Consider the following 26753-nt stretch of genomic DNA (forward strand, 5'->3'; position numbering starts at 1 on the left):
AAAGCTTCTTCTTAAACGTGTCATGTTAAGATTTAAGTACAGCTTGGTGGGGGGGAGCAGTGGTAGTTATTAATATCCGCCTGTTTATAACTGTTCAAACAATTTTTGTGGTTTGTCCTCTTCAAATTTGTTCCATCTAATTAACTGCCGTAATTAGATTTCACGTTTATGGTTGTGTTGTAAGGACTTTAAATAAAGTAGTCGCAGTTAAAGAGAGGAGATTATCATGGTGTAGATGAAACCAGTATTTATGCACTGGTGAATAAAATCTTTATTGGAAGGGCTGAACTTTCATGGGTGTTTTTAATATGATGGATCTTTATTATAAGATATGAGTTTTATTGATATTTAATTTTGTTTGCACTGAGAAAAAGCAAAACTATTACCTTTTGCTGATAATTGTGTAGATTCATCTGTTTTTCATGGGAAGCCTGAGCTTACGGTAGCAGCATCATGTGCAAAGCAGAATTCAACCTTTGATCACACTTGCTCTCCCACATTCAGTTTTTGGCAGAAATCATCCTTACCTGCATATAATTGAAGTGTGGGAGGAAACCCAAGTGCCATGAGAAAACCTGCAGTACACAAGTATCCAAACTCCACACTGACTTTAATCAAAGTATGACTTGGAGATTGAATCTGAGCCTGAAGAACTAAGGCAGCAAACTGACTGATCCCTGAAAATTCTTTGACTTGCTGTGCATAACATAGGGATGCAAAAGGTTGGGCAACCTTGTTAATAGTCATTATTTTCCTGTATAAATCGTTGGTTGTTACGATAAAAAATGTCAGTTAAATATATCATATAGGAGACACACACAGTGATATTTGAGAAGTGAAATGAAGTTTATTGGATTTACAGAAAGTGTGCAATAATTGTTCAAACAAAATCAGGCAGGTGCATAAATTTGGGCACCGTTGTCATTTTATTGATTCCAAAACTTTTAGAACTAATTATTGGAACTCAAATTGGCTTGGTAAGCTCAGTGACCCCTGACCTACATACACAGGTGAATCCGAGTATTTAAGGGGGTCAATTGTCAGTTTCCCTCCTCCTTTAATTTTCTCTGAAGAGTAGCAACATGGGGGTCACAAAACAACTCTCAAATGACCTGAAGACAAAGATTGTTCACCATTATGGTTTAGGGGAAGGATACAGAAAGCTGTCCCAGAGATTTAAGTTGTCTGTTTCCACAGTTAGGAACATATTGAGGAAATGGAAGACCACAGGCTCAGTTCAAGTTAAGGCTCAAGTGGCAGACCAAGAAAGATTTGGATAGACAGAAGCGGCGAATGGTGAGAACAGTCAGAGTCAACCCACAGACCAGCACCAAAGACCTACAACATCATCTTGCAGCAGATGGAGTCACTGTGCATCGTTCAACCATTCGGCGCACTTTACACAAGGAGATGCTGTATGCGAGAGTGATGCAGAGGAAGCACAAACAGAGCCGCTTGAGGTCTGCTCAAGCACATTTGGACAAGCCAGCTTCATTTTGGAATAAGGTGCTGTGGACTGATGAAACTAAAATTGAGTTATTTGGGCATAACAAGGGCGTTATGCATGGAGGAAAAAGAACACAGCATTCCAAGAAAAACACCTGCTACCTACAGTAAAATATGGTGGTGGTTCCATCATGCTGTGGGGCTGTGTGGCCAGTGCAGGGACTGGGAATCTTGTCAAAGTTGAGGGACGCATGGATTCCACTCAGTATCAGCAGATTCTGGAGACCAATGTCCAGGAATCAGTGACAAAGCTGAAGCTGCGCCGGGCTGGATCTTTCAACAAGACAACAACCCGAAACACTGCTCAAAATCCACTAAGGCATTCATGCAGAGGAACAAGTACAACGTTCTGGAATGGCCATCTCAGTCCCCAGACCTGAATATAATTGAAAATCTGTGGTGTGAGTTAAAGAGAGCTGTCCATGCTCAGAAGCCATCAAACCTGAATGAACTAGAGATGTTTTGTAAAGAGGAATGGTCCAAAATACCTTCAACCACAATCCAGACTCTCATTGGAACCTACAGGAAGCGTTTAGAGGCTGTAATTTCTACAAAAGGCGGATCTACTAAATATTGATTTCATTTCTTTTTTGTGGTGCCCAAATTTATGCACCTGCCTGATTTTGTTTGAACAATTATTGCACACTTTCTGTAAATCCAGTAAACTTCATTTCACTTCTCAAATATCACTGTGTGTGTCTCCTATATGATATATTTAACTGATATTTTTTATCGTAAGAACCAGCGATTTATACAGGAAAATAATGACTATTAACAAGGTTTCCCAAACTTTTGCATCCCACTGTATAACATATTTATGAAATATTAACAGATTCTTAGCCTCTCTATTAAATATATATTTAGGAGCTTTGAATTGCTAGTGATAAATCTCAAAAAATAAGTTTTTTCTGGCTTATTACAATTAGTCCATTACAGCTAATTTAGGAGATATTTTGTCAAACTGGAGTTTTGTGCTTTTTCATAATTACTAGTCCTGCAATGAACAATTGAGGGTTTTTTTCTAACTTGTATCAGACACATGAATGGATGTGCATAAATATCATTTATAATATCTAGTCTCTTATGTATATGTAAATGTCCTGTATAATAATATGAAGATTCAACCTGTGGATTGAAAGAAAAAGCCACTATACAGAATGTAAAGGGTTAAGATATTCATTAATGTTCCTTTCCTGTTTTTACAGTTAGAAATGATAAACGTTATTAAATGGTAATATAAATGATGAGTTCTACTATTTTCCTTTGAATTGTCTTTGTAATACTAGGTTCACTACCTGACTGTTTAACAGATGGTTTAGACATGATGTCTGAATTAGAGCAGCAAGAGCTAAGAATACTGAAAGAAGTGCTAAAGTAAGTCAAGAGTTTACTCTCTCTGTTGTATTTCTTATTTGAGTCTCCTGTCTGAAAGGAAGTTGTTCAGTATTTGTTAAACTGAATTCAGCAGTTTTAAGGAATCGGGCTACACTTTAAAAAAATGTTTAACTCTTTCAGCAGCTTAGCAGCAGAATCTGCTGGAAAATTGTGTGGGCTACAGTAAACACTTAGTTTTTACCTTACTTACTTAGTTTGTACATTTTATGTTTTTTTTTTTTTTTATCACAGTACTGCATGCTCTGCATTTTTCCATGTGATGCCATATTTTAATCTTACTAGATTGCCAACATTCCTTATAATGATATATGCTATTATTCTAAATAAAACAAAGATTAATGCTTTTGTTAAAGTATCACATGACTACTGAGCTTGATAAGTAGATGAAAGTCTGGGCATATGCTTGCTTAGTCTATATATGAGATTAAGGTATGCAGTATATCATTTGATACTGTCTAAAAACTTGCTGTTTAATTTTTTGTTTTATAAAAATATAGAATGCATCCACTTTCTGACACACTTATTCAGTTAATGGTGTTGGGAAATTAGGACCAATACTGGAAATAGTCAGTTACACCAATTAACTGTAGGACACACTACAGGGTGCACCTAAACTGTGCCAATTTACAGTTGCCAGTTATCATAGGATGCATGCCTCAATATGGGAGGAATACTGAAGTAATAGTGTATAATATTCAATATAATATTGCAAAATATATCAAGGCACCTTCCTTGTATTGTGTTTTTTTTTATGGTAAGGCCTTTTTTGGTTCATATAATATTTTATTGTTGTTGCTTTACAGGTGAGTATTTTTTAATAAAATATTATGCATATCTAATAATTAGAGACATTTTCCATTTTATATATATATATATATATATATATATATATATATATATATATATATATATATATATATATATCCATCCATCCATTTTCTAACCCGCTGAATCCGAACAGGGTCACGGGGGTCCGCTGGAGCCAATCCCAGCCAACACAGGGCACAAGGCAGGAACCAATCCTGGGCAGGGTGCCAACCCACCACAGGACACACACAAACACACCCACACACCAAGCACACACTAGGGCCAATTTAGAATCGCCAATCCACCTAACCTGCATGTCTTTGGATTGTGGGAGGAAACCGGCGCCGGAGGAAACCCACACAGACACGGGAGAACATGCAAACTCCACACAGGAGGACCCGGAAGCGAACCCGGGTCTCCTAACTGCGAGGCAGCAGCGCTACCACTGCGCCACCGTGCCGCCCCATATATATATATACTGTAAAAACAATTTCAGTGTCTAATTTTACATCTACAATATTTTAAAAGTTCAGCAAAAAGTGTTTAGAAAGACATTTATAGTCAAATGTAAATAGAACTACCTGTAATGCCAATGATGAGTATAGCATGTTATGGGCTGTTTTTTGTTACTGTTTGCAATTTTGGGCAGACATCATTGTGCATGGGTCATGTATCAATGAGTTTGGAATTTAAAAGAACCTCAGACTTTGTTTTTTTTAAAAAACTGAATAATAAAATGTTCTGACAAATCACAAAATGTACATTACACTCGCTATATACAAGACTAACATTGTACAACATTTAGGTTTAGTTTTAGACACAAATTAAACACAACCATCTGACTTCTATGCAAGTTCAGAATAATTTCAAAATTAGAAACAATTTAAGACCAAAATGTAACAATCCATCTTTGTATTGTAGTCTGTGTGAACAGAATAATGTGAATTTTTTTTGTCTGTACAGAAACAGTGAATCACAAGGTGAAAAAAATGGCCGCCTTGACTTTTATCTCCTAATATATGAAAATTAATTGTACTTATGAGATAAAACTTGTGTGAATTAATTTCCTATTTTTACTTTAAAAGATGTAGTGGTAGGGCGGCACGGCGGTGCAGTGGGTAGCACTGCTGCCTCGCAGTTAGGAGACCCGGGTTCGCTTCCTGGGTCCTCCCTGCGTGGAGTTTGCTTGTTCTCCCCGTGTCTGCGTGGGTTTCCTCCCACATTCCAAAGACATGCAGGTTAGGTGGATTGGCGATTCCAAATTGGCCTAGTGTGTGGGTGTGTTTGTGTGTGTCCTGCGGTGGGTTGGCACCCTGCCTGGGTTTGTTTCCTGCCTTGTGCCCTGTGTTGGCTGGGATTGGCTCCAGCAGACCCCCGTGACCCTGTGTTCGGATTCAGTGGGTTGGAAAATGGATGGATTGAAGATGTAGTGGTGAAAACAAAATGTACATTCTAAGGCATTATGTTTGGCCTGCCTTAATGTTCAGTTAGTTGTGCAACATGAACTGTGAGAAAAACAATGGAAAATAGACTAGAGAGCTGTTAGTTGTTTTTTTTTTTTTTCAGATGGACAGATAAAGTAATGAATGAAGGAGTAACAAAGAGAGTACCCTTGAAAATACATTTGATAAGTGAGATAAAGCCTAGACAAAATATTTTTGGAGACATCATCAGAGCTGAAGGCATTGAAAGTGTTGCATTTAGGCTAAAACCAATAGGAAAAGAGCAAGAGAAAGGCAGAGAAACACCATCTCTGGAAATACTGTGAGATGGTTCAGGAACAACATGAATTGCAATGAGTTTTTTCTTATGGCAAGGGAATGATACAGGTGGAAGACCACAATCACCAATGTCCGCATCAGAAATAGCACTTAGAGAGAGAGAGACTTAACATAATTTCTCAACATATAAGATAATATCTGTCATATGTAACATTATGCATCAGTTTAGTAGGCAATTTACTAAGTTTTTTTTTTGTGGCCGGGCAGGTACAGGATTTAAGAATGTTGGAATTGGCCAACTAGTTTAGAATTGTCATTGTTAATAACGCAGGCAAGTGTTTGTGTGTTGTCAGGAAATATCCTGGTAACATGTAACACAGCCAAAGTAACATTTTCGCCCAAGTGACAGAGACAGGCTTTTTAACAATATAAGTGCAACTATCCTGTCTGTCACCTGCTGCCTAAGTTCAAAAGTCACACTAATAGAAAAACATTTGGCTTTTTTTTTCACTATTTGTAATCGCTTCTTTACTTAGTTACACTTGCTCTCTAAGACGCTCTAGATCTGTTTTTCTCTTCCTACAATATACATTATGTATCTGACACGCACACCTCCTCATACATCTTGCTCTCAAGTTCTCTTATTAAACATCCCACCAGAAACCAAATGTTAGATGAACATTGTAGTAGCTTAACAGATATTTAAAGAAAAGAGATACCCAGACTATTCCACTCCAAGAACTGCATTACTCCTGGACAATAGATAGTCAATAGAATCTGTTCTTTTATCTTTGCTGTGCCAGATAATGCAGTACTGCTGTGTGATAAGCCATATTGCAGACATATTGTTGACCATGTAAGATCTGCATGTTGTTGGTAATAAATTTGTGTACTCCTGAAAAAGCTTTAATTGTGCATCGATCTATTCAAGCCTCAATTGCTTTACATTTCTGTTATCTTTGTGCTTTATTATCAGTGACTATCATCCTTTACGTGCTGCTGTTAATAAGAGCATTACAGAATTTTTATTACTGCCCAAATAATAAAATATTAATGAAAAGCCTTGTAGAGGTAGACTTAATGTCTGTGCAAGTCAGCTCCATTATTTTTTATTATTACTAGTAAAACTTGTGGACCCATGGTCCTCAAATAAAGGTGGCATGTATTTCTCTTTTGTTCTTTCGTGAATTCTGTATACTGGATTTTGGCTTACATGTAAGTGGGCCTTCATGTCAAATACTCATCTTAATCACCTTCTGTGATATGCTTAATACTCTCCAAATGTCACTGGTGTTCTTTTTCCTTCTTCCTGTTACAAAGTTTTTCATCACATTCAATGTTCAATAAACACAATACTTAACACTTGATTATGAATTCTGAACCTGTGTGTATCATGTCCCGGGGGAGTATCAATAAATGAGAATGCAGGGACCACACTTTAATTAATTGTAAGCTTTACTGCCCACTAGTCTGATGGCCACATCGTGAATTTTTTGGCATTTCCAGAGCATAGTAGGCTATATTCCTGCTTGACACTCATCATAAGATGGCACTCTTATTCTTCTTTCTATTATGGTGTTCTTCTTCATGTTGTAGTGATCGCAGGACACTCTGATTCATACTGGTGTACTAATGTACCTAGCTTAGACCTAGCTTGCACACTAACTAATAGGGACACGAAAAATCACTGCTCAGATAAGGAATATATTAAGGTTTTAAAAAAAAAAACAACAACAAACAATTCACATGAAAAGTCCCACCAACATTATCCTGACAGCAATAATTATTTAACTAACACAGAAACTAACAAAACTTGTCAAAACACTAGGCAGAAAACAATAAACAGTAAACACTTACGACACAGTCCACAAACAGTCCAGTTCCACAGATGCAAATGATGATGAAGAATGGAATGAAACCCCCTGTGAACAGACTCCTTCAAGTGGAATGCCAATTTATATGTTAAGCCTGGGAGTGCTCCACAGATGGAGATGTTTTTCAGCCTAGATAAAATCGCATGTATATGCAAACACAGGACAAGAACATAAATCCAAAAATACTGTAACCCAAAGGGTGATAGTGTTTTTAATCCAGTTGACGATTGCCTTTCTTTCTGGCATTTTAAGACCCAGTAGTACTGCTACAATGTAATTGACTTTTGCGATTTGCTTGATGCTCAGCAGATGTCAATGCTGTTCTTTTTCTTTCTGCTATGTCACTTTTCTGATCACCTTGTCTTAAGAAGAATACAACTTCAGGTCATCTCTCTGAGTTTGCCTCTACCTCAAATTTCTTGAATTTCCAGAAAGTATTAGGTCATGAGCTTTCTATTAAGTTCAAGATCAGGTTTCTTACTCCAGAAGTTTGTAAGTATTTGTGTGACCTTAGCAGCATTATATATATATGTATGTATATATGTATATATATGTATATGTATGTATGTATGTATATATATGTATGTATATATGTATATATGTATGTATATGTGTGTGTGTGTGTGTATATATATATATATATATATATATATATATATATATATATATATATATATATATATATATATAGATATATAGATATAGATATATGTATATAGATATATATATAAAATATAATTTGGCTGATGCATATATGCATAGTGTCCTGCTACAAAAGAACATGGTGTATATGTTTACATACATTATTTTCAATTGGAGCACAGGCAGGTTAAGTGACATACATGTGAAATAAGAATTTCCCTATTCTGTGTACTACTGCTTATCCTACTAAAGGGAACTGGCAACCATGTGTGGTTTAAAGTCCGTAGGGCCCTGCAAAGGACAGTTGTTTTGTCCAGGCCTGTATCCTGCTTACATTTGATTCTACCAGAATAGACTCTAGAGCCTCCAAAACCCCATTTTGGAAATAGTAGTTTCAGAAAATAAGTTATCATAATCTTTAATCTACAGGAAACTGGATGAAGCTCTCATATAGCTGATGCTTTATTTATTCTCTTCACTCACTTTGTTGAATACAATATTTACATACTGTAAATTTTTGTTGAATTGCTATGCTATGTAGCATACTTTCTCAGGCAAGTAGTACAAATTAACTTTATTCATTTTCCTTAGGTCTTTACCTTGGGAAATCTGTATAGTTGAGAAGGATCTTATAGTTTTCAGTCTAGTTGAATATAAAAATGTATTTAAATATTAAGTTAATTTAAAATATATTAAGGGTTCCTGACTCTCAACCAGTGCAATTTAAGGATATTTAAAATCACTGGAACGAAAAATTCTAAATTCTGTAGACCTTTAGGGCTAAATCATTCAGCAGTGTAAAATCATACATAGTTGTGCATATTCATAGTTACAAGGTATGCAATGTTATGTTCATTTTTTTAATCTCAAGGTTACATCATATTCAAACTTAAACAGTTCTTACATGTACAGTATTACATAATTTCTACCACACAATGGAGGACTGGTTCCAAGTGCATATTGAGCTCAGTAGTAACAGCAATTTTTATAAACAAGACAGCCTCTGATTATAATACTTTAGAAGAGTTTAAGCTAACATTTGCTTGAGCCAGTACATGCTAATGTGCGTCTCTCCAGTTGGATGCAGACAAATATATTGGAATAAACTGAATAAATATTTGCCCTAATGGCACATTATATGGTCAAGAAACATCTTCTTTATGCTCCATTACTGCAATTAAGTTCCTTAAAACAGACAAGAAATATTGGCAATGAAAAAACTGTCTTAATTAGTTTGCATTTGGTGATTGCAAAAAAAAAAAAAAAAAATTTTGGGCAATTTTTCAGGTACAACTAAAGTAAGTTGCTGTCTGTACACTGCACTCCTGTTTCCTTGCACTTGTGAATGCGAGCTCAAATTTGTTTAAACTCGCAAATTAAAGCCATTAGAGAAAACCTTATTGTGTGTATGTGTATATATATATATATATATATATATATATATATATATATATATATATATATATATATATATATATATATATATATATATATATATATATATTGCAGGCACACAAAGCTGGGAATTGTCATTCAAACAAATGTAAATAAAATAAAGGCGTAATGCTGACAATTAGTAACAACGACAACATTAATTTCTACAGCAGATTTTCATACACCGGATGTAGCTCAAAGTACTTTACAAGATGTCAAAGATGTAGTTATAAATAAAGAAATGGAAGTTAGCTAGTAAGCAAATTAAATAAGAATATAAAATAAATAACTTACAAGAACATAATACATACTTACATAAGACATAAAAAGTACTGTCCTTATATATAAAATTGTTTTTGAGTCTCTAAATATGACACCAATGATAAGGTCAAACCTTACTTCATATAGCATCTTTAACAGCATACACCCAATGAGAGCTTTGTTGTTTTTTGTCCATAAGACATGTACTCCCTTTTAGATATTATTAAATATTTACTATTTTCATGTATTTAACCAATGTTTAAATATCATAAGGTTGGAAAATGATGAAAATAGTTTTTTTTTTTTTTTTTATACTTAGTCAAGAATCTCAGCAGTGCTGTCTTTGAGGTGAAAATGACTTTGGTATAAATTTTCAGATGTGTACATATAATGTGTATACAGAAAATTAATACATTAGTAAGTGGTACAGAATCCGTTACCTAGATGATGATGTATCTCCTTAGTCTAGCAGAAAATCCTACTTATTATTGGATCTGACAATGGAAATTAACATGTTTAACTGTGGAAAGAGATTAAAGTTGTTTAGTTGATTCATGTTTTAATGAATTAAGAAGTCCTTACTGTCATCTCAGGAGCATATTGACCGCAATATGGAGCAACTCCTGTGATAAAGTAGCCTAGAAACTTTAGTGAAATTCAATTCTAATGCTAGCTAGTTTATATATATATATATAGGCCTTTAATCTTTTCAATGTCTGAAATGTGACCAGTATCCTTAATGCTATATCTGTACTATTTATGGAAATAAGAAACACAATTCAAATGGACTGGTGCTCCCAAGTTTATTCAGCCCAGCATTATAATGTTTGACTTCTAGACTTCAGATTTTTGCAGTTTTAAATTGAAATAACTAGGTTTAGAAAAATAAAAGATGACTGGTTAGTTAATTGTCTGGCTAATTTAATCTGTCAAGATATAAAAGAGGTATCATTGTTGTATGTACTGTATACTTACAGGCTAACAGATCCAGAGTATGGTGGCCAGATTGTGATGTGAAACCTACAAAAAGACATCATAATTTGGTTTTGGAATATACTTTCTGCAGTCTTTAAATAGACAAAAAGAAAAATAAGTTACACAAGAAAAAAAAATAGAGAAAATGGTAAATATACAAGAATAGGCTTCCCCAGTTTGATGTGCAACCTTGGAACCCTAAAAATGTATTTATATAAGGAGAGTTTAACTGTATAGTGCCTAATTTTTTTTCAATGTATTACTTTTAAAATTTAGTTTTTTGTTTGCTTTATTATGTGTACATGTTAAAAAGCTATGTCAATTTTAAATAGCCTGTCTTTATGGAAATAGCTAGTGTTGTGCCTGTTTGTGTGATTTATCTGCCTGTGCCATGGCTGTGTTCCACATCTCAGTGAGGAATTATATTAGTTTAACTATCAATGCAAAAATGGCTCAGTATCAGAGTTTATGTGCCTTTCAATTAACTGGTGTCCTGTCCTTTAATTCCTGCCCAATAATACAGACATAATCTTGGACTCCATATGGTCTTGTAACAGGAAAAGACTATTCAGAAAAGATGGGTGGCTGGATGAATTTGAAAAATAGTTTGTGGAGGAATTGAGCAAGAAATGTTTTAAAATTTTGCAGAAGCTACATGGCTCCTGTAATGAGATTGGTACTATTCCCGCTAAGCCAGGTCTTATGAGCTGTGTCTATGGTGAGCTAATCTACTTAAGGTTTTGTTAATATTGGTTTGTAGGCTTTGTTCAAACAGGCTACTGAGTAAATTGTATTTTTAGCTCTGGTTGTAATAGGAAAATGACATGGATCTTATTTATCTAATTGTAGAGTGTTTTTTTACCATGCTCTGCATTTAATCTTCATTGTCATGTTTAGTATTTAAAAATCATACATTTTTTCCTTTGGAGTATTTATTTGATATTTATGTTTTCTTCTGTTGCTGAAGTCTAAATCTTTACCAGCTTAGATTGACCATAATTAGCAGGTCAGAGTGACATGGGATTAATAATCCGTTAAAAGAAATGTGCTATGCGAGTTGTTTTAGGGCAACACTTTTTTTTTTTTTTCTTGTCAAGAATTACTTGTCACATTTTTTTCACCATTTTATTTAAAAACAAAATAATATTACATTTTTTTTGTCTATTGTTTTAATATAATTTATCCACTTATGCATGTTTAAACTTTTTGGTGCAGAAACAGAAATGTCTCTCTTAGCAGCAGCCAGATGTGAGAAAGCAGCGACCTCACTAAAGGGTGATCGTTCTCTTGCATTTCTGTCCCATTACCCAGTCAGAGAATTTCTGTCTCATTCTACACTCAAAGCACCACTATAACAGGGAGCAATCACTGCTTATTCTTAATGGGATTTTTTTCAACATTGTTACACATACTCCTAGCTTCTCGTATTTCTTTTGCCAGGTCTTTTTCGGCTATCTTGCCACCTTATCTACTTTTTCTAAAGTCGTTAACAATACCCAACCTTTAACAATACCCAACCTGTCTGACCAGTAGACAAATGTACTTTTTCTTTCTTATTTGCTAACTTTAAGCTAGTTGCCACAGCCACTGGACTTGCTGTCATATTTTGTGGGGAGGTTCAGCTGCAAAAGCTGATCATGCCATAAAACAAAACAACTTAGAAAATATTATTGATACAGGCTGGCATCTGCTGTCTGAGTTCCAGCCTGCAATCACAGCATTGTTGCCACCCGCGAACAACCCCTCCATGACATTAAAGTTATAAAATGTCCACAAAAACGGGCAAGATATGACTGATCTTAACCTACCCCAGAGTTAGTAGAGTCAAACCGTTATCACGTCCTTGGACTGTGTCTCTGATGATTCTGGCGTGGTAGGCAGGGATGAGGAGCCCCAATGGGCCACCCCAAAACCAGTTCTCAGAAAGAGAGAGGTAATGATAGTTGGGGACTCAATCATTAGGGGGATTGAAGCGCAGGTGTGCTCCAGAGACCGAGTCTCACACGGTGTGTTGCCTTCCGGGTGGATAGGCTCTTGGCCAGAGCAGGGGTGGATCCAGTTGTCATTGTGCATGTTGGAACAAATGACATACATAAGGGTTGTCTGTCAGTTCTGCAGTCCAAATTCAAAGAGTTTGGTGCCAAGCTAAAGAGCAGAACTGACAAGGTAGTCTTCTCTGAAGTTTTGCCTGTGCCGCGCCCCAGTCCAGGTAAGATTTAGAAGATTAGAAGGCTTAATGCATGGCTCAAGTCTTGGTGCAGGGTAGAAGGGTATAGGTTTATAGGGCATTGGGACTCCTTTTGGAACAGATGGGACCTGTTTTGCCGTGACGGGTTACATGTGAACTGGAGGGGCACCAATGTATTGGGGAGGCATATGAGTAGGCCAGTCGAGGATTGTTTAAATAAGGGAATGGGGGGGCAGGGAGTTTAGGACAGGCCAGGTTTAGATCTATACAGGGAGGAACAAATAATGCATAGTAATGTAAATTCTAAGCAAACATTTAAATGTAGAAGGAGTAACACATTCAAAATAGCCTGCCTTAATGCTGGAAGTATCAAAAATAATATAAGTGAGTTGGAGCTGTATGTGGTAGAGCATAATTTAGATATTACACCAATAACGGAAACCTGGATAAATAACAAATATGGGGATGAGTGTAACATAGAGGGATACACATTTTTTTATTAAGAATATACAGAACAGAAATGGAGGTGGGGTTGCTGTTTATGCCAAACAGAATTTAAATGTAAGTCCTCGTCAGTTGGAAGATGAGCCCCATCTTAGTGAGAACATGTGGTTTCGCCTGGAAAATATTAGGGAAAGAGGTCTTATTTTAGGAGTGTGTTATATACCACCCAATTCAGACAGTAATTTCAACACACATCTTGTTATTAATATCAACAAGGCAAGTTTACAGGGAGATAATATAGTCATGGGGGACTTGCATTATCCAAATATTGACTGGGATAACCTTATAGATGGAGGAGCACAAGAGTTTTTAGAAGTAATCAATGACTGTTTTTTAACACAGTATGTTAAAGCATCAACACGGGGTGAAGCTTGTCTAGATTTAGTATTTTGTAATAATCAGGATAGAATTGAAAGTGTAGAAGGGATTGAACCACTAGGTTTCAAATGGCCATAATATAATACAATTCTCAGTATTTTGTAAGAGTGCAGATGTAAAGATTAAAATTGTTAAGTTGATCTGTGGTCGGGCAAATTTTGACCAGATCCGACAATGTCTAAGTAGGATAGACTGGGATAAGCTTTCAAGTGTAGAGACATTCGAGGAGCAGTGGAACAGGTTTAAAAATGTTTAAATGTTTTGCATGACAGATATATTCCTAAAATTAGAATTAATTGGAACTTTTTAAAAACTCCACAGTAGATTAATAAAGATTTTAAAAAAGAAACTGCAAAGGAAAAAACTGCTTTAAGGCATATAAGACTAATGACTGCAAAGTGAATCATAAGAGTGTATGAGAACATGAGGGAAACCATTAAGGAGGATATCAGGAAGGCTAAAAGACAGTTGGAGAGGAATATTGCAGATAAAGCAAAAGAAGACCCTAAGGCAGGGGTGGTGAACTCCAGGCCTCGACTGCCACAGTGGCTGCAGGTTTTCATTCTTACCATCTTCTTTTAATTAACTTGACTCAGGCCCCATAGTTGTTTCTTTTTCTTTAATGAGCAGTCAAATAATAATGAGACACATAAGCCACCACATGACCTGCTCCCCTATGCCCATTACACAATATCTGAAATTAAAGAGAGATGATGGTCTTGGTAAGGTTGATCTCTCAGGTCACCAAAACATTTTGACGGTGCTCTTAGAAAGAACAGAAAAACAACAGTTTTTGAAATGTGTGCTGTGGCAGAATGAGAGCAGCAACAAGCCATGGAATTAAGTAACAGGTTTAAATAATAGCAAGAATTGGCTTCTCATTAAGAAAGTGATTGGAGTGAAATTTGTTGGAGTTTGAAGCCCCAGTTTAGCTGGTCATCTGTTAGCTTGTTTCACATCTCATTTTCGCTTGGCTGTCATTTAATGAAGAAATGAATCATTTCAGAGGGCTGAACTCTTCTTACAGGGCTATTAAAGTGATGGGGAAAAAGTTAATTAGCAGTGAAAACTGGTCACTGAATAGGAAAAGGGTTAGAATGAAAACCTGTAGCCACTGTGGCACTCCAGGCCTGGAGTTCGCCACCTCGCCCTAAGGGATTCTTTCAGTATTTTACTAGTAAAAGAACAGACAAGGAGGAGGTCAAGTGCTTCAGAAATAGTAAAGGGGAATTAAAAGATACAGACAATGAAATAGCGAATGCCCTGAACTTTAAATTTTCTAAGTTGTTCACAAGTTAGCAAGTGGATAACCTCCTAGAGGTGAATGGGACTACTAAGGAGGTACTGAGGGATTTGGAAATTGTAAAGGGAGAAGTACTGCTCAGATTAAATAAGCTGAAATCAAACAAATCACCAGGACCAGATAATATTTACCCTCGAGTTCTTGAGGAGGCTTGTAAGTACATATATAAACCCATGACACATATTTTTAGAACATTACTGTGCACTGGAGAGATTCCAAAGGACTGGAAAATGGCAAATATCATCCCATTATATAAAAAGGGTGACAGGGTAGATCCAAGCAACTATAGGCCAGTAAGCTTAACATGCATCACAGGAAAATTAATGGAAGGAATTATTAAGGATAAGATTGAGCAACACATGACAAGGACAGGAGTTATTCTGAACAATCAGCATGGGCTCAGAAGAGGGAGGTCGTGTTTTACTAACATGCTGGAATTCTATGAGGAGGCAACAAAAGGATACGATCAAAGTGGAGCTTATGATATTATTTATCTGGACTTTCAGAAAGCATTTGATAAGGTGCCACATGAGAGGTCTGGCAACAAACTAAAAGAAGTGGTAGTTCAGGGTGATGTTTTTAGATGCGTGCAGAATTGGCTCAGATACAGGAAGCAGAGGGTGATGGTACAAGGAACCTCATCAGAATTGGCCGATGTTAAGAGTGGTGTCCACAGGGGTCAGTGCTAGGGCTGTTGCTATTTTTAATACTGTATATATAAATGATTTAGATAGGTAATATAAGTAACAAGCTGGTTAAGTTTGCAGATGATACCAAGATAGGTGGATTAGCAGATAATTTGGAATCCGTTATATCATTACAGAAGGACTTGGATAGCATACAAAATTGGGCAAATTTGTGGCAGATGAAACTTAATGTCAGTAAATGTAAAGTATTACACATAGGAAGTAAAAATATTAGGTTTGAATACACAATGGGCATTCGGAAAAGCGCGAGTACATCTTATGAGAAGGATTCAGGAGTCATAGTGGTCTCTAAGCTATCGACTTCCAGACAGTGTTCAGAAGCCATTAAGAAGGCAAACAGAATGTTAGGTTATATAGCGCCTTGATGTGTGGAGTACAAGTCACAGGAGGTTCTGCTCAATCTTTATAATGCACTGGTGAGACCTCATCTGGAGTACTTTGTGCATTTTTGGTCACCAGGCTACAAAAAGGACATAGCAGCACTAGAAAAGGTCCAGAGAAGAGCGACTAGGCTGATTCCAGGTCTACAGGCGTTGAATTATGAGGAAAGATTAAAAGAGCTACGCCTTTACAGTTTAAGCAAAAGAAGATTAAGATATGACATGATTGAAGTGTTTAAAATTATGAAGGGAATTAGTACAGTGGATCGAGACTATTATATTAAAATGAGTTCATCAAGAACATGTGGATACTGTTGGAAACTTGTTAAGGGTAAATTTCGCACAAACATTAAGAAGTTTTTTGTTACACAAAGAACGATAGACACTTGGAATAAGCTACCAAGTATTGTGGTAGACAGTAAGACTTTAGAGACTTTCAAAATTTGACTTGATGTTTTTTTTGGAAGAAATAAGTAGAGACTTAATAGGAATGTTTACTCGGTTCATCTTTTCCCACCCTTGAAGATTACCACACTCAGATACTCCTACCCAGACAAAGTGTTGAGTGGCGCTCAATTGCTAGTTACTCTGCAGTATTCCACATAGAATTCTCTTCTCATACATACATATAGAAATCCAAACCAGACATTGTCTTGAGTGACGCCAATTATGCATTATTCTGCATAGGATTCTCCACATAGAGACTTACTATCACCCACACTAACAAACATGTGGATCTCCTTGCAACACATAAAAGCACAATTCTTGTGGTTATTTGCCAGTTACCAACCAAACAGTATCTCACTTTTACTGTGATTGTTCTAACTATTGAATCGCAACCTCAATAGCCTTAATAAACCCTGTGGGCAAGAAGGCATCAATCTTCCCAACACGCAAAAAGACAAAGTATACGAAATATACAAGCAATGTGATAATTATTAACGTATAACAATACCAAACAGAAGAAGATATAATAGAAAATAAAACAGATAGCAAAGTAACAGTCTTGGAACACCTTACTGAAAATCAGAAATGTCAAGGAGTGGATGTTATCCTCAGCAGCTTTTGATTTAATGATCAGTGTTACTCATAGATTACGTTCTCGGACATCCAGATGAAATGGTCACACTTGTCTTGATCTCTAATGTCGCTTCCTCTGTTACCCTTCTGTCATTGCTGTTTGGTCCGTCAGACACCATTAGAGAATTTAAGGTTATAACTTGCAATGGAGGAGGATAGGAACTCTAAAATACTGTATAGAAAGGAGCAAGATTATTTAAAGCTTTATATTATTAGTAGTAGAGTCAAACTTTTTTTTCCTTTTTTCTGAAAAAAATTAAATGTTATGTGTAACAGAAACATGTAAATATCAAAATGTCAACAGAAGAACAGCAGAAAAGGTATGTCCAGTGTCCACTACTGTACTGAGGCTGATTTTGTACACTTTTTCATGTGACCTGTTTTGAAACAGTCACCAATGCACAGCCCAACATCTCAAACAGGACTGTAGAAACATGTTTCTTTGCACACTTTTCTTATTTTTAGAGTGACAATGATCCATACTATAAGCATAGCTCCTTTTGCTATAGTAGGCTACAACAGCGCAAGCCTTAATGACTTTCATATCTCCCCTGACATAAACTACAGATGCTGCACTGTGAGCAAAGCTTAGGGGGCTCACGTTATTCTTGTCTTTGTACTTGATAGCAATCATTTTGTGAAGCTTCAGGTGACTGAATTCACCAGACATATCGCGGTGGTTCGGTTGAAAAGTGCCGCCTGCATCAATTTCCGTGTCAATGTGTTGTGACCAATTCCCATTGTCATCACTATTTCTTGATTCAACTAATAGCTCTGTTTTGCTTTGTTCTAAAACTGGCTGTATAGCTTCTTGTTTACACACCATTGTGTTATGGTTGAGGGGCTCCATCCCACTCCTAAATATTGCTGCGTTGCCTTAAAATGGCAAAACACATAGAAATATTCACCATAATGTTACTTTATCTATTAATTGGCAGCAGAATATTTTTCTGAGAGTTATTTGGTCATTACATTGTAAAGCTGGTAATTAAATGTCACCCACTGTTTGATTCAGGCTTAACCATAATTACATAGAATCCTGAGCTTCAGTCACACTTGGAGTTAATACCAAGGAGGTTAAAGTCAACTCTAAAGGACATGAGTAACCAGTGTAATGATGCTAAGAATGGTGAGATGTGCTCACATTTTCTTTTTCTGATTAGGATTCTTTCTGCTGCATTTTGAACTAACAGCAACCAATTGATATCTTTAGTAGGTAGTCCAGATATGAGTGCCATATAGTAATCTAGTCAACTAAAAGCAGAAGCGTGAATTAATTTCTCAGAATAATCAGTTGTTGTAAGAGGCCTTTTAATGTCCCCCAAATTAAAAAAATGCAGGCCTAGTGATATGGGTAATGTGTGATTAAAGTTTAGGTCAGAGTCAATGATTGTACCTAAATTCTTTATTCCACTTTGAATTTTAATGTCAAGGGGTCAAGTTTATTTCTAAGACCCTCATTATTTCAGTTTTTAACAACAACTAAGATTACAGCTTTAGTTCCTTATTTAGCTTGAGGAAATTACTACTCATACATTCAAAAATAAAAGTAAGACATTGGACCAGAGAGTCAGGGTCATCAGGTGTTATACGTAAGCAAAACTGCTTGTCATCTGCATAGCTGTGGTAGTTCAATATATTCTAGCCTAATGGGAGCATGTAGTTTGATTGAAGTAACCAATCATGAGACATGCAGACATAGTGAAGAATTTTAACTGTTATTCAACCAAACATTAAGATTTTGAAAAATATTAGTTCCAGATGGGGTGTTCCCAAAATTTCAGAAACAAAATTCCTGGTATTTTTGGGATTTTACACACACTAGAGTCTGTAAAGTTTACATTGAATAGTGCCAGCCAGCCAGCCATTTTCCAACCCACTGAATCCGAACACAGGGTCACGGGGGTCTGCTGGAGCCAATCCCAGCCAACACAGGGCACAAGGCAGGAACCTATCCCGGGCAGGGTGCCAACCCACCGAAGGACACACACAAACACACCCACACACCAAGCACACACTATTTAGAATCGCCAATCCACCTAACCGGCATGTCTTTGGACTGTGGGAGGAAGCCCACGCAGACACGGGGAGAACATGCAAACTCCACGCAGGGAGGACCCGGGAAGCGAACTGCGCCACCGTGCCGCCCATTGAATAGTGCAATAAACAAAAACAATATCTCACTGAGTGTCAGCTCTGCTAATGGTAGAGGTTGCAGGACTGCCATATATGTTTTCATTTACTTTTTTCCCCTGTCTTGTGTATTTTGTGACAGCTGTGCTTTCTAAAATGTGGAATCTGCTAATCTGGACTGTGCCAGCACAAAGTAACTAGATAGTGATCTCTTTTAAGCCAGTGAGGCATCTGTAGCTCCTGGAGGGCAATTAAATCATCTAGTTTAAATACTGGGAGAGTCCCTATCATTGACATTGATTAAAATAGCCATAGTTTATGGACAATGTTGTTAAAGGTAATGATGATTTAGTTTCTGAACAGATTTGTTTTATTGCTCCAACATGTGATTCCAGGGTTATTGTTTAAAAATTCTAGTGAACTTGTCAAAAAATTGTTACCTTTATTAATGGGACACTCGCTATGTCTTAAAACTTCTGTTTGCCAGCATGTTTAACTTGCAGTAAAAAACATTAACTATGTTTTTATATATTTATTTTTTAACATTGATGACTTTCTGTGGCAATGTGAGAAAAGTTTGTTCTTTTGTCAATATTGTTTTTTGTTATATGTGTGCTATTCTATGTGCTTGTAGATTTAAACTGTTTTAGGGGCTGGTTTTTTATACACACTTTTTTCTTTTGTTTCTGATTTTTATTACTGACTTGTTACCTCGCTTGATTAGTGTTTCTTAGAAGGGTACAACTGTTACTTAGACCAAGAGGACCATTAGTGTTGGTTATTAATTAAAGAAGACTATAAAAACAATTACACTTTGACCAGTTCACAAGACTTTGCAAGCAAATATCTAGAATAGTTTATTTTACTGAAGAAAGTAAATATTTGCTGGAGATACCGTTATTTTATAACTTATGTTTTATGTGATAATTTGCATACTCAGCACCTAAGCTTTTATATTAATATGCTTTTTCTTCTTTTTTGACAGGAGATCAAAAGAAGAATATGACCAGGAACTGGCTAAAAAAAACTGCTATGGAGAGGAAGCTGGGTCAGCTTCAAACAGTAGCAAAGGCAGGATGAGACCGGCTAGTGTCTGTCAGCAGGAAGTCAATCTTAAAAAACAGCTTGATAAAGAGACACAACCCACACAAAAGGTAATACTGCTAAGTCTAGTTATAATCAAAGTGTTAATTGCACCACTGAACAGATTTACATGTAGTTTTGCTATCTGTCATTAAATTAAATATATAATGAATTATTGTCTCTGTAATTCTGAATCTTTCCTTTCACATCCAAGTAACGCGGAAAATTTCACTTGCCATTATCAAAAATTCTATGGTAAACTCCTATAATTTCTGACCAAGTCCAGTTTCTGAGTAATAAATCAACAGATTTTTTGCCCAAACACTTTTCCAAGCTCTAGAAGTTATTAATTGATTTGTGCATGACTAAATGTTGCAAATACCTTTAATACCTTGATCGCCGTAATCTGAAATTTAAGCATTTGACAAAAATCAGCCAGGAGTTAGAAAATGTACAAAAACAAAAGTCAGTAGAGATCTTCACACTACAAAATTGAGTCTGGACTGAAGTGTAAATGCTGTTAAGGGCCAGTCTGATGTCTAATGTGCTTACATTTGATCTAATCTCAGAATACAATGGAACTATATCCACAATTATGTACTGTATCTGAAACAAATCTGTCCTGCATTAAAGTAAAAGTGCTACATATATCATGCAAGGAATACATTCATGTGTACATTGTATTGAAATATCCCTACATTACTCCTGTGTTGCCCCTAACATATACAGTACAGTGATCTTAGTTTTTTTCTTATAATCATACAACCCCAATTCCAATGAAGTTGGGACGTTGTGTAAAACATAAATAAAAACAGAATACAATGATTTGCAAATCCTTTTCAACCTACAGTAATCCTTCGCTGAATCACACTTTGACTTTCGCGGCTTCAATCTATCGCAGATTTTATATGTAAGCATCTAAATATATAATGCGGATTTTTCGCTGCTTCACGGGTTTCTGCGGACAATGGGTCTTTTTATTTCTGGTACGTGCTTCCTCAGTTGGTTTGCCCAGTTAATTTCATACAAGGAACGCTATTGGTGGATGGCTGAGAAGCTACCCAATCAGAGTGCGCAATTAAGTTCCTGTGTGCTGATTGGCTTAGCGATGGAGCGCCAAATTCGATTCCACTGCGTTAACCAGGAAGTCTCGTCTCGCTCATTCAGCATCAACGTGTTTCGTTGTGTAAAGAGTTAACTTTTGTGCTCTTTTGTGTTTATCTTTGTGCATAGTCAAGCCCTTCGTTAACGGCTCCAAAACGATCTGCTCTTGCTACTGCTTCTGCTTCAGGGGCCATGCCCAAGTGCCAACGGAAGATGCTAACGATTGCAGAAAAGGCAAAAGTTTTGGATATGTTGAAGGAAGGCAACAGCTACACCGCTGCAGGATGTCATTACGGCATCAATGAGTCCACGATTCTTTTTATTTAAAAAGGAGGAAAAGAATATTAGATATACGGGCCGCAATGTCCTTTTAACCAGGCCACAAAACGAGTTGTAAGTAGATGTAATAAGGAGGTAGTCTGCTTTAATTTCAATTTGGATTGAAGACTGCCGGAAGAAGAACAACGGCAGTGCTACACAATCGCCTGAAGAGGCTCCTTTAGAAGAACTGTAACGCTCTCCTTTGTTGTGCAGTAAAATTAAACTCATCGTTATCGGAGAAGTCACCGTGTCATTGTTGGTGAGTAACCATAATTAATTTTCTATGTACAGTACATGTACGTACGTTTAGTGTCACTGTACACATTTTACTGTATACAATTTTTCTTGCATTGTACGTATTTATTGCTGGTGGCTTGTCTGTAGTAATGGCTGTAACATGTGATATCGAAGATGCTTGATCTCTTTAGAATAATATTTAGGTTTTACTGTATATAAACAGTGTGTTTACATACATAATTTCAACGAATCTTACTTAATATCTAAGAGAATACAAAGGGTTTATGCTGTATAAATGTGCGGGAAATGTTTATAATAGTGTGGGAGGGTATATAAGGGCTTAAAATATATAAAAAATAACCATATGAACATATGGTTTTTACTTCGGATTTTCACCTTTCGTGGGGGGTTCTGGAATGCAACCCCCGCGATCAAGGAGGGATTACTGTATATTCAATTGAATACACTACAAAGACAAGATATCGAATGTTCACACTTATAAACTTTATTGTGGTTTTGCAAATCTTCACTCATTTTGAATTTGATGCCTGTAACACGTTCCAAAAAAGCTGGGACAGGGGCATGTTTACCACTCTGTTATATCACACTTTTCCACTTTGCATCAGTCCATCTCAGATGAGCTCGAGCCCAGAGAAGCCGGCGACGTTTCTGGGTGTTGTTGATATATGGCTTTCGCTTATATAAAAGCTATGGCTTTTAACTTGCACTTGTAGATGTAGCAACGAACTGTGTTAACTGACAATGGTTTTCTGAAGTATTCCTGAGCCCACGTGGTAATATCCTTTAGAGAATGATGTCGGTTTTTAATGCAGTGCCGCCTGAGGGATCGAAGGTTACGGGCATCCAGTGCTGGTATTCAGCCTTGCCGCTTACGTGCAGAGATTTCTCCGATTCCCTGAATCTTTTGATGATATTACGGACAGTAGATGATGAAATCCCAAGATTCCTTGCAATTGTACGTTGAGAAACGTTGTTCTTAAACTGCTGGACTATTTGCCCACGCAGTTGTTCACAAAGTGGTGAACCTCGCCCCATCCTTGCTTGTGAATGACTGAGCCTTCTGGAGATGCTCCTTTTATACCCAATCATGACAAACATCTGTTTCCAATTAACCTGTTCACCTGTGGAATGTTCAAAACAGGTGTTTTTTTTTTTAAACATTCCTCAACTTTCCCAGTCTTTTGCTGCCCCTGTTCCAGCTTTTTTGGAACGTGTTGCAGGCATCAAATTCAAAATGAGTGAAGATTTGCAGAACAACAATAAAGTTTCAGTTTGAACATTAGATATCTTGTCTTCATAGAGTATTCAATTGAATATAGGTTGAAAAGGATTTGCAAATCATTGTATTCTGTTGTTATTTACGTTTTACACAACGTCCCAATTTCATTGGAATTGGGGTTGTATAAGTGACCAGTGTTTATTTTTGTATACTAATTATGCATTATTATTCTTAACTACCGGTAATTTTAATTTGTTTTTCTGTGCATATAACTACTTCTTTGACATCTTGTAAAGCACATTCAGCAACATTGTTGGTAAGAAAATGTACTATAGAATTAAATGCTGTTGTTTTGGTTGCTGTATACATCAATTGCTTCAAATGCAAATGCATATCAGTAGCTTTAAATACCTGGCTATGCTATTATTTTCTAGTCAGCTCCACAAGCAAGGCTACAACAGTGGTAAACCATGCATCTTTAGTGAGTCTAGCTCAGCTTGCATTAGAAGACATAGTTGGCCGGTGAGTTCTACAAATGCGAAGATTCACATGGTTAGTGAGATTTAGCAAGAGTTTGGGAAGAGTGTATTTCACCTTCTCTGTCCATGAAGTGTATGGTTGCACAATACAGAGCAAGTGTAATGCATATACATTCATCTTGAATTGCCAGTGAGTGAGAGTATAAGAGGCATCTTGCTGTTTGTCACACATCAGTTTAAGAGGTCAAAATTACAGGATGTACATGATTAGCTCTTTCCTGTGTCACAATATAATACAGTGTATAAGGCATTGTGAGTTCATGAGAAGCCCCATAAAAGTAAACATGTGCCATACTCATTTTAATTTTTGCATTAATTTTTTTTTTATATTCCACTTTCTTTTTTCCTAAAGTAAAATATGAATAAGCTGAGGTTTTGGCATGTTTTTATATTGTGATGGGAAAGGCCAAAAATGATGTAATTATTAGGGAAGTTTCCAATGAATGTATGAAGGCATTGCTTGGTGGCGTGGCTAGACAAACATACAGAAACACTTTACTTTTCACTCTTTCACATTCTCTCTCTCACTCTCTTTTACACTTTCTCCTTTTGAAATGTGACCTCTCTTCTTTCTCCCAGTTTAGCCTTTTCCCCAGCTGATTTTCTGTCTCTAGAACCAGTTATAATTTGATCTGGTAATGTCAAACCACCTACTGGGCATAATCTGGCCAAGTCCCAGCACCACTTTAACCCCACACATGACTCGGGCTCAGAATTCTATACAGTAATCCCTCCTCGATCGCGGGGGTTGCGTTCCAGACCCCCCCGCGATAGGTGAAAATCCGCGAAGTAGAAACCATATGTTTGTATGGTTATTTTTATATATTTTAAGCCCTTATAAACTCTCCCACACTGTTAACATTATTAGAGCCCTCTAGACATGAAATAACACCCTTTAGTCAAACGTTTAAACTGTGCTCCATTACAAGACCGAGATGACAGTTCTTTCTCACAATTAAAAGAAAGCAAACATATCTTCTCTTTAATGGAGCGCCGTCAGGAGCAGAGAATGTCAGAGAGAGCGCTCGCAAAGAAAAGCAAACAATCAAAAAATCAATACGTGCTTTTAAGTATACAGAAGCACCGCGATAAAGCGGCATTTTGTAGAGGAGCGTCCGTGTCCTCTGTGCAAACAGCCCCTCTGCTCACACCCCCTCCGTCAGGCAGAGAGAGCGAGAAAGATAGAGGGAAGCAAACAAGCGCCACGCGGGAAGCATATCTTATAGCATTGAGGAGTTTTAGTTAATATGTAATACATGCTCTGATTGGGTAGCTTTTAAGCCAACCGCCAATAGCATCCCTTGTATGAAATCAACTGGGCAATCAAACGGAGGAAGCATGTAACCTAAATTAAAAGACCCATTGTCCGCAGAAAGCGGCTAACCAGTGAAAAATCCATGATATATATTTAGATATGCTTACATTTAAAATCCGCGATAGAGTGAAACCGCGAAAGTCAAAGCGCGATATAGCAAGGGATTACTGTATACCGTATTTACTTGTGTACCACACACCCTAATTTTTACAAAGAAAATCGCAAAAAAAGTTTTGCCCCATGTACGACGCGCGTTGTGATTGTATAGGAAGCGTTCAGAGAGAGAGAGAGAGAGCGCGCTGTTGAGCTAGAGGGAGCGTGAGTGAATGAGCGAGCGAGAGAGAGAGCGCGAGTGGGCAAGCAAGCAAGCGCGAGTGGACGAGCGAGAGAGAGATAGCGAGAGGGCGAGCAAGCGAGCGAGAGTGGGCGAGCAAGTGAGCGAGAGAGAGAGAGCGCGAGTGGGTGAGCAAGCGAGCGAGAGAGAGAGTGCGAGTGGGCGAGAGAGAGAGAGAGCGAGCAAGTGAGCCCAAGCAGAACAAGTAAACATTACATAATTGCATTTCCTCGTGTATGACGCACACCTGAATTTCTAATGCTAATTTTTGGAAAAAAATGTGCGCGTTTTACAAGTGTAAATACGGTAATAACTGTTAACCACGATTCACATTTAACTTGTAATGATAATTTTTAAGCCTAAGTAACACTTCGGTTAGTATTCTACTGCCATTCAGTTCCTGAAATAACATCATGCTACAAAAAACATGACTATTTATATGTGTTTTTCCACTTTAAGGTAACTCAACAATATTCATGAGTGGGGAGGGGCATCCGTAAAGGCAGTTTTAGGATGAACTGAAACAGAACCATTGCTCAAATTTAGCAACAGTGAAGATGATAATGATGTGAATTGGTCTTCAGATGTTGACATAGATAGTGAAACTGATGCATGATATGACACTGTACAACCAAATCACTGTGATATGACCAGTACGTTCAGTTGTGTGAAGCTTCAGTGTGATTCGACAGCAGCTACTTGACAAAAAAGCAAAATAATTGCAATCAAGCACAAGGACAAGAAATATAATTAGCCCCCTTAAGCACTGTTCACAATGCAGCAACTATCCATGTTCACGTCAGAAGAGATGTGGAAGTCAACAAGCCTTGTGCTGTAGTAGCACTCAATAACATAAAAGGTGCACTAATCGTGCAGGTCAGACACTGACATTCTACCCTTTCATGTGCAAGCAACAGAAAAAGTATAGGAAAAGTGCACAAAGAAACAGACTTATAATATCCTGACTGTAACATCAGGCTATGTGCTGGTGATGGTCTCAAAACATATGACACAAAGGATGTGTACTAAATCAGCATCAGTACAGCAGTAGACACTTGACATACCTTTTCTACTGCATGTATGTTGATATTTTGGTATTTGCATGTTTCATTTACACATTTTTTTCTTGTTGAAAAAAATTCAGCATTTTTGGTTCATTTTCCTTCTGTAAACTTAACACAGAAGATGCTATGGGTCAGAGCTGTCGATACTTTTGCTTGTGGTCCTGTGTGTCTCTGGTTAACCTTAATGGTCTGGGTCTCTGAGGGCATCCTGTAAACATCCTGTTCCTT

The 26753-nt window shown here is 37.0% G+C and overlaps 1 protein-coding gene across 2 annotated transcripts in view; it reads left to right on the forward strand.

The window, feature by feature from the left end:
- The window catches only part of cfap36 (cilia and flagella associated protein 36), a 109648-nt gene that overhangs the window by 44196 nt on the left and 38699 nt on the right, over positions 1-26753 (forward strand). For both annotated transcript variants that reach the window (XM_039738314.1, XM_039738315.1), the window contains exons 5-6: positions 2793-2880; positions 20274-20442. In XM_039738314.1, the coding sequence (XP_039594248.1) occupies positions 2793-2880; positions 20274-20442 (257 nt within the window). The remainder of the gene's footprint in view (positions 1-2792; positions 2881-20273; positions 20443-26753) is intronic.

The sequence above is a fragment of the Polypterus senegalus genome, chromosome 16, assembly GCF_016835505.1.
Source record: "Polypterus senegalus isolate Bchr_013 chromosome 16, ASM1683550v1, whole genome shotgun sequence".
Taxonomy (NCBI): Eukaryota; Metazoa; Chordata; class Cladistia; order Polypteriformes; family Polypteridae; genus Polypterus; species Polypterus senegalus.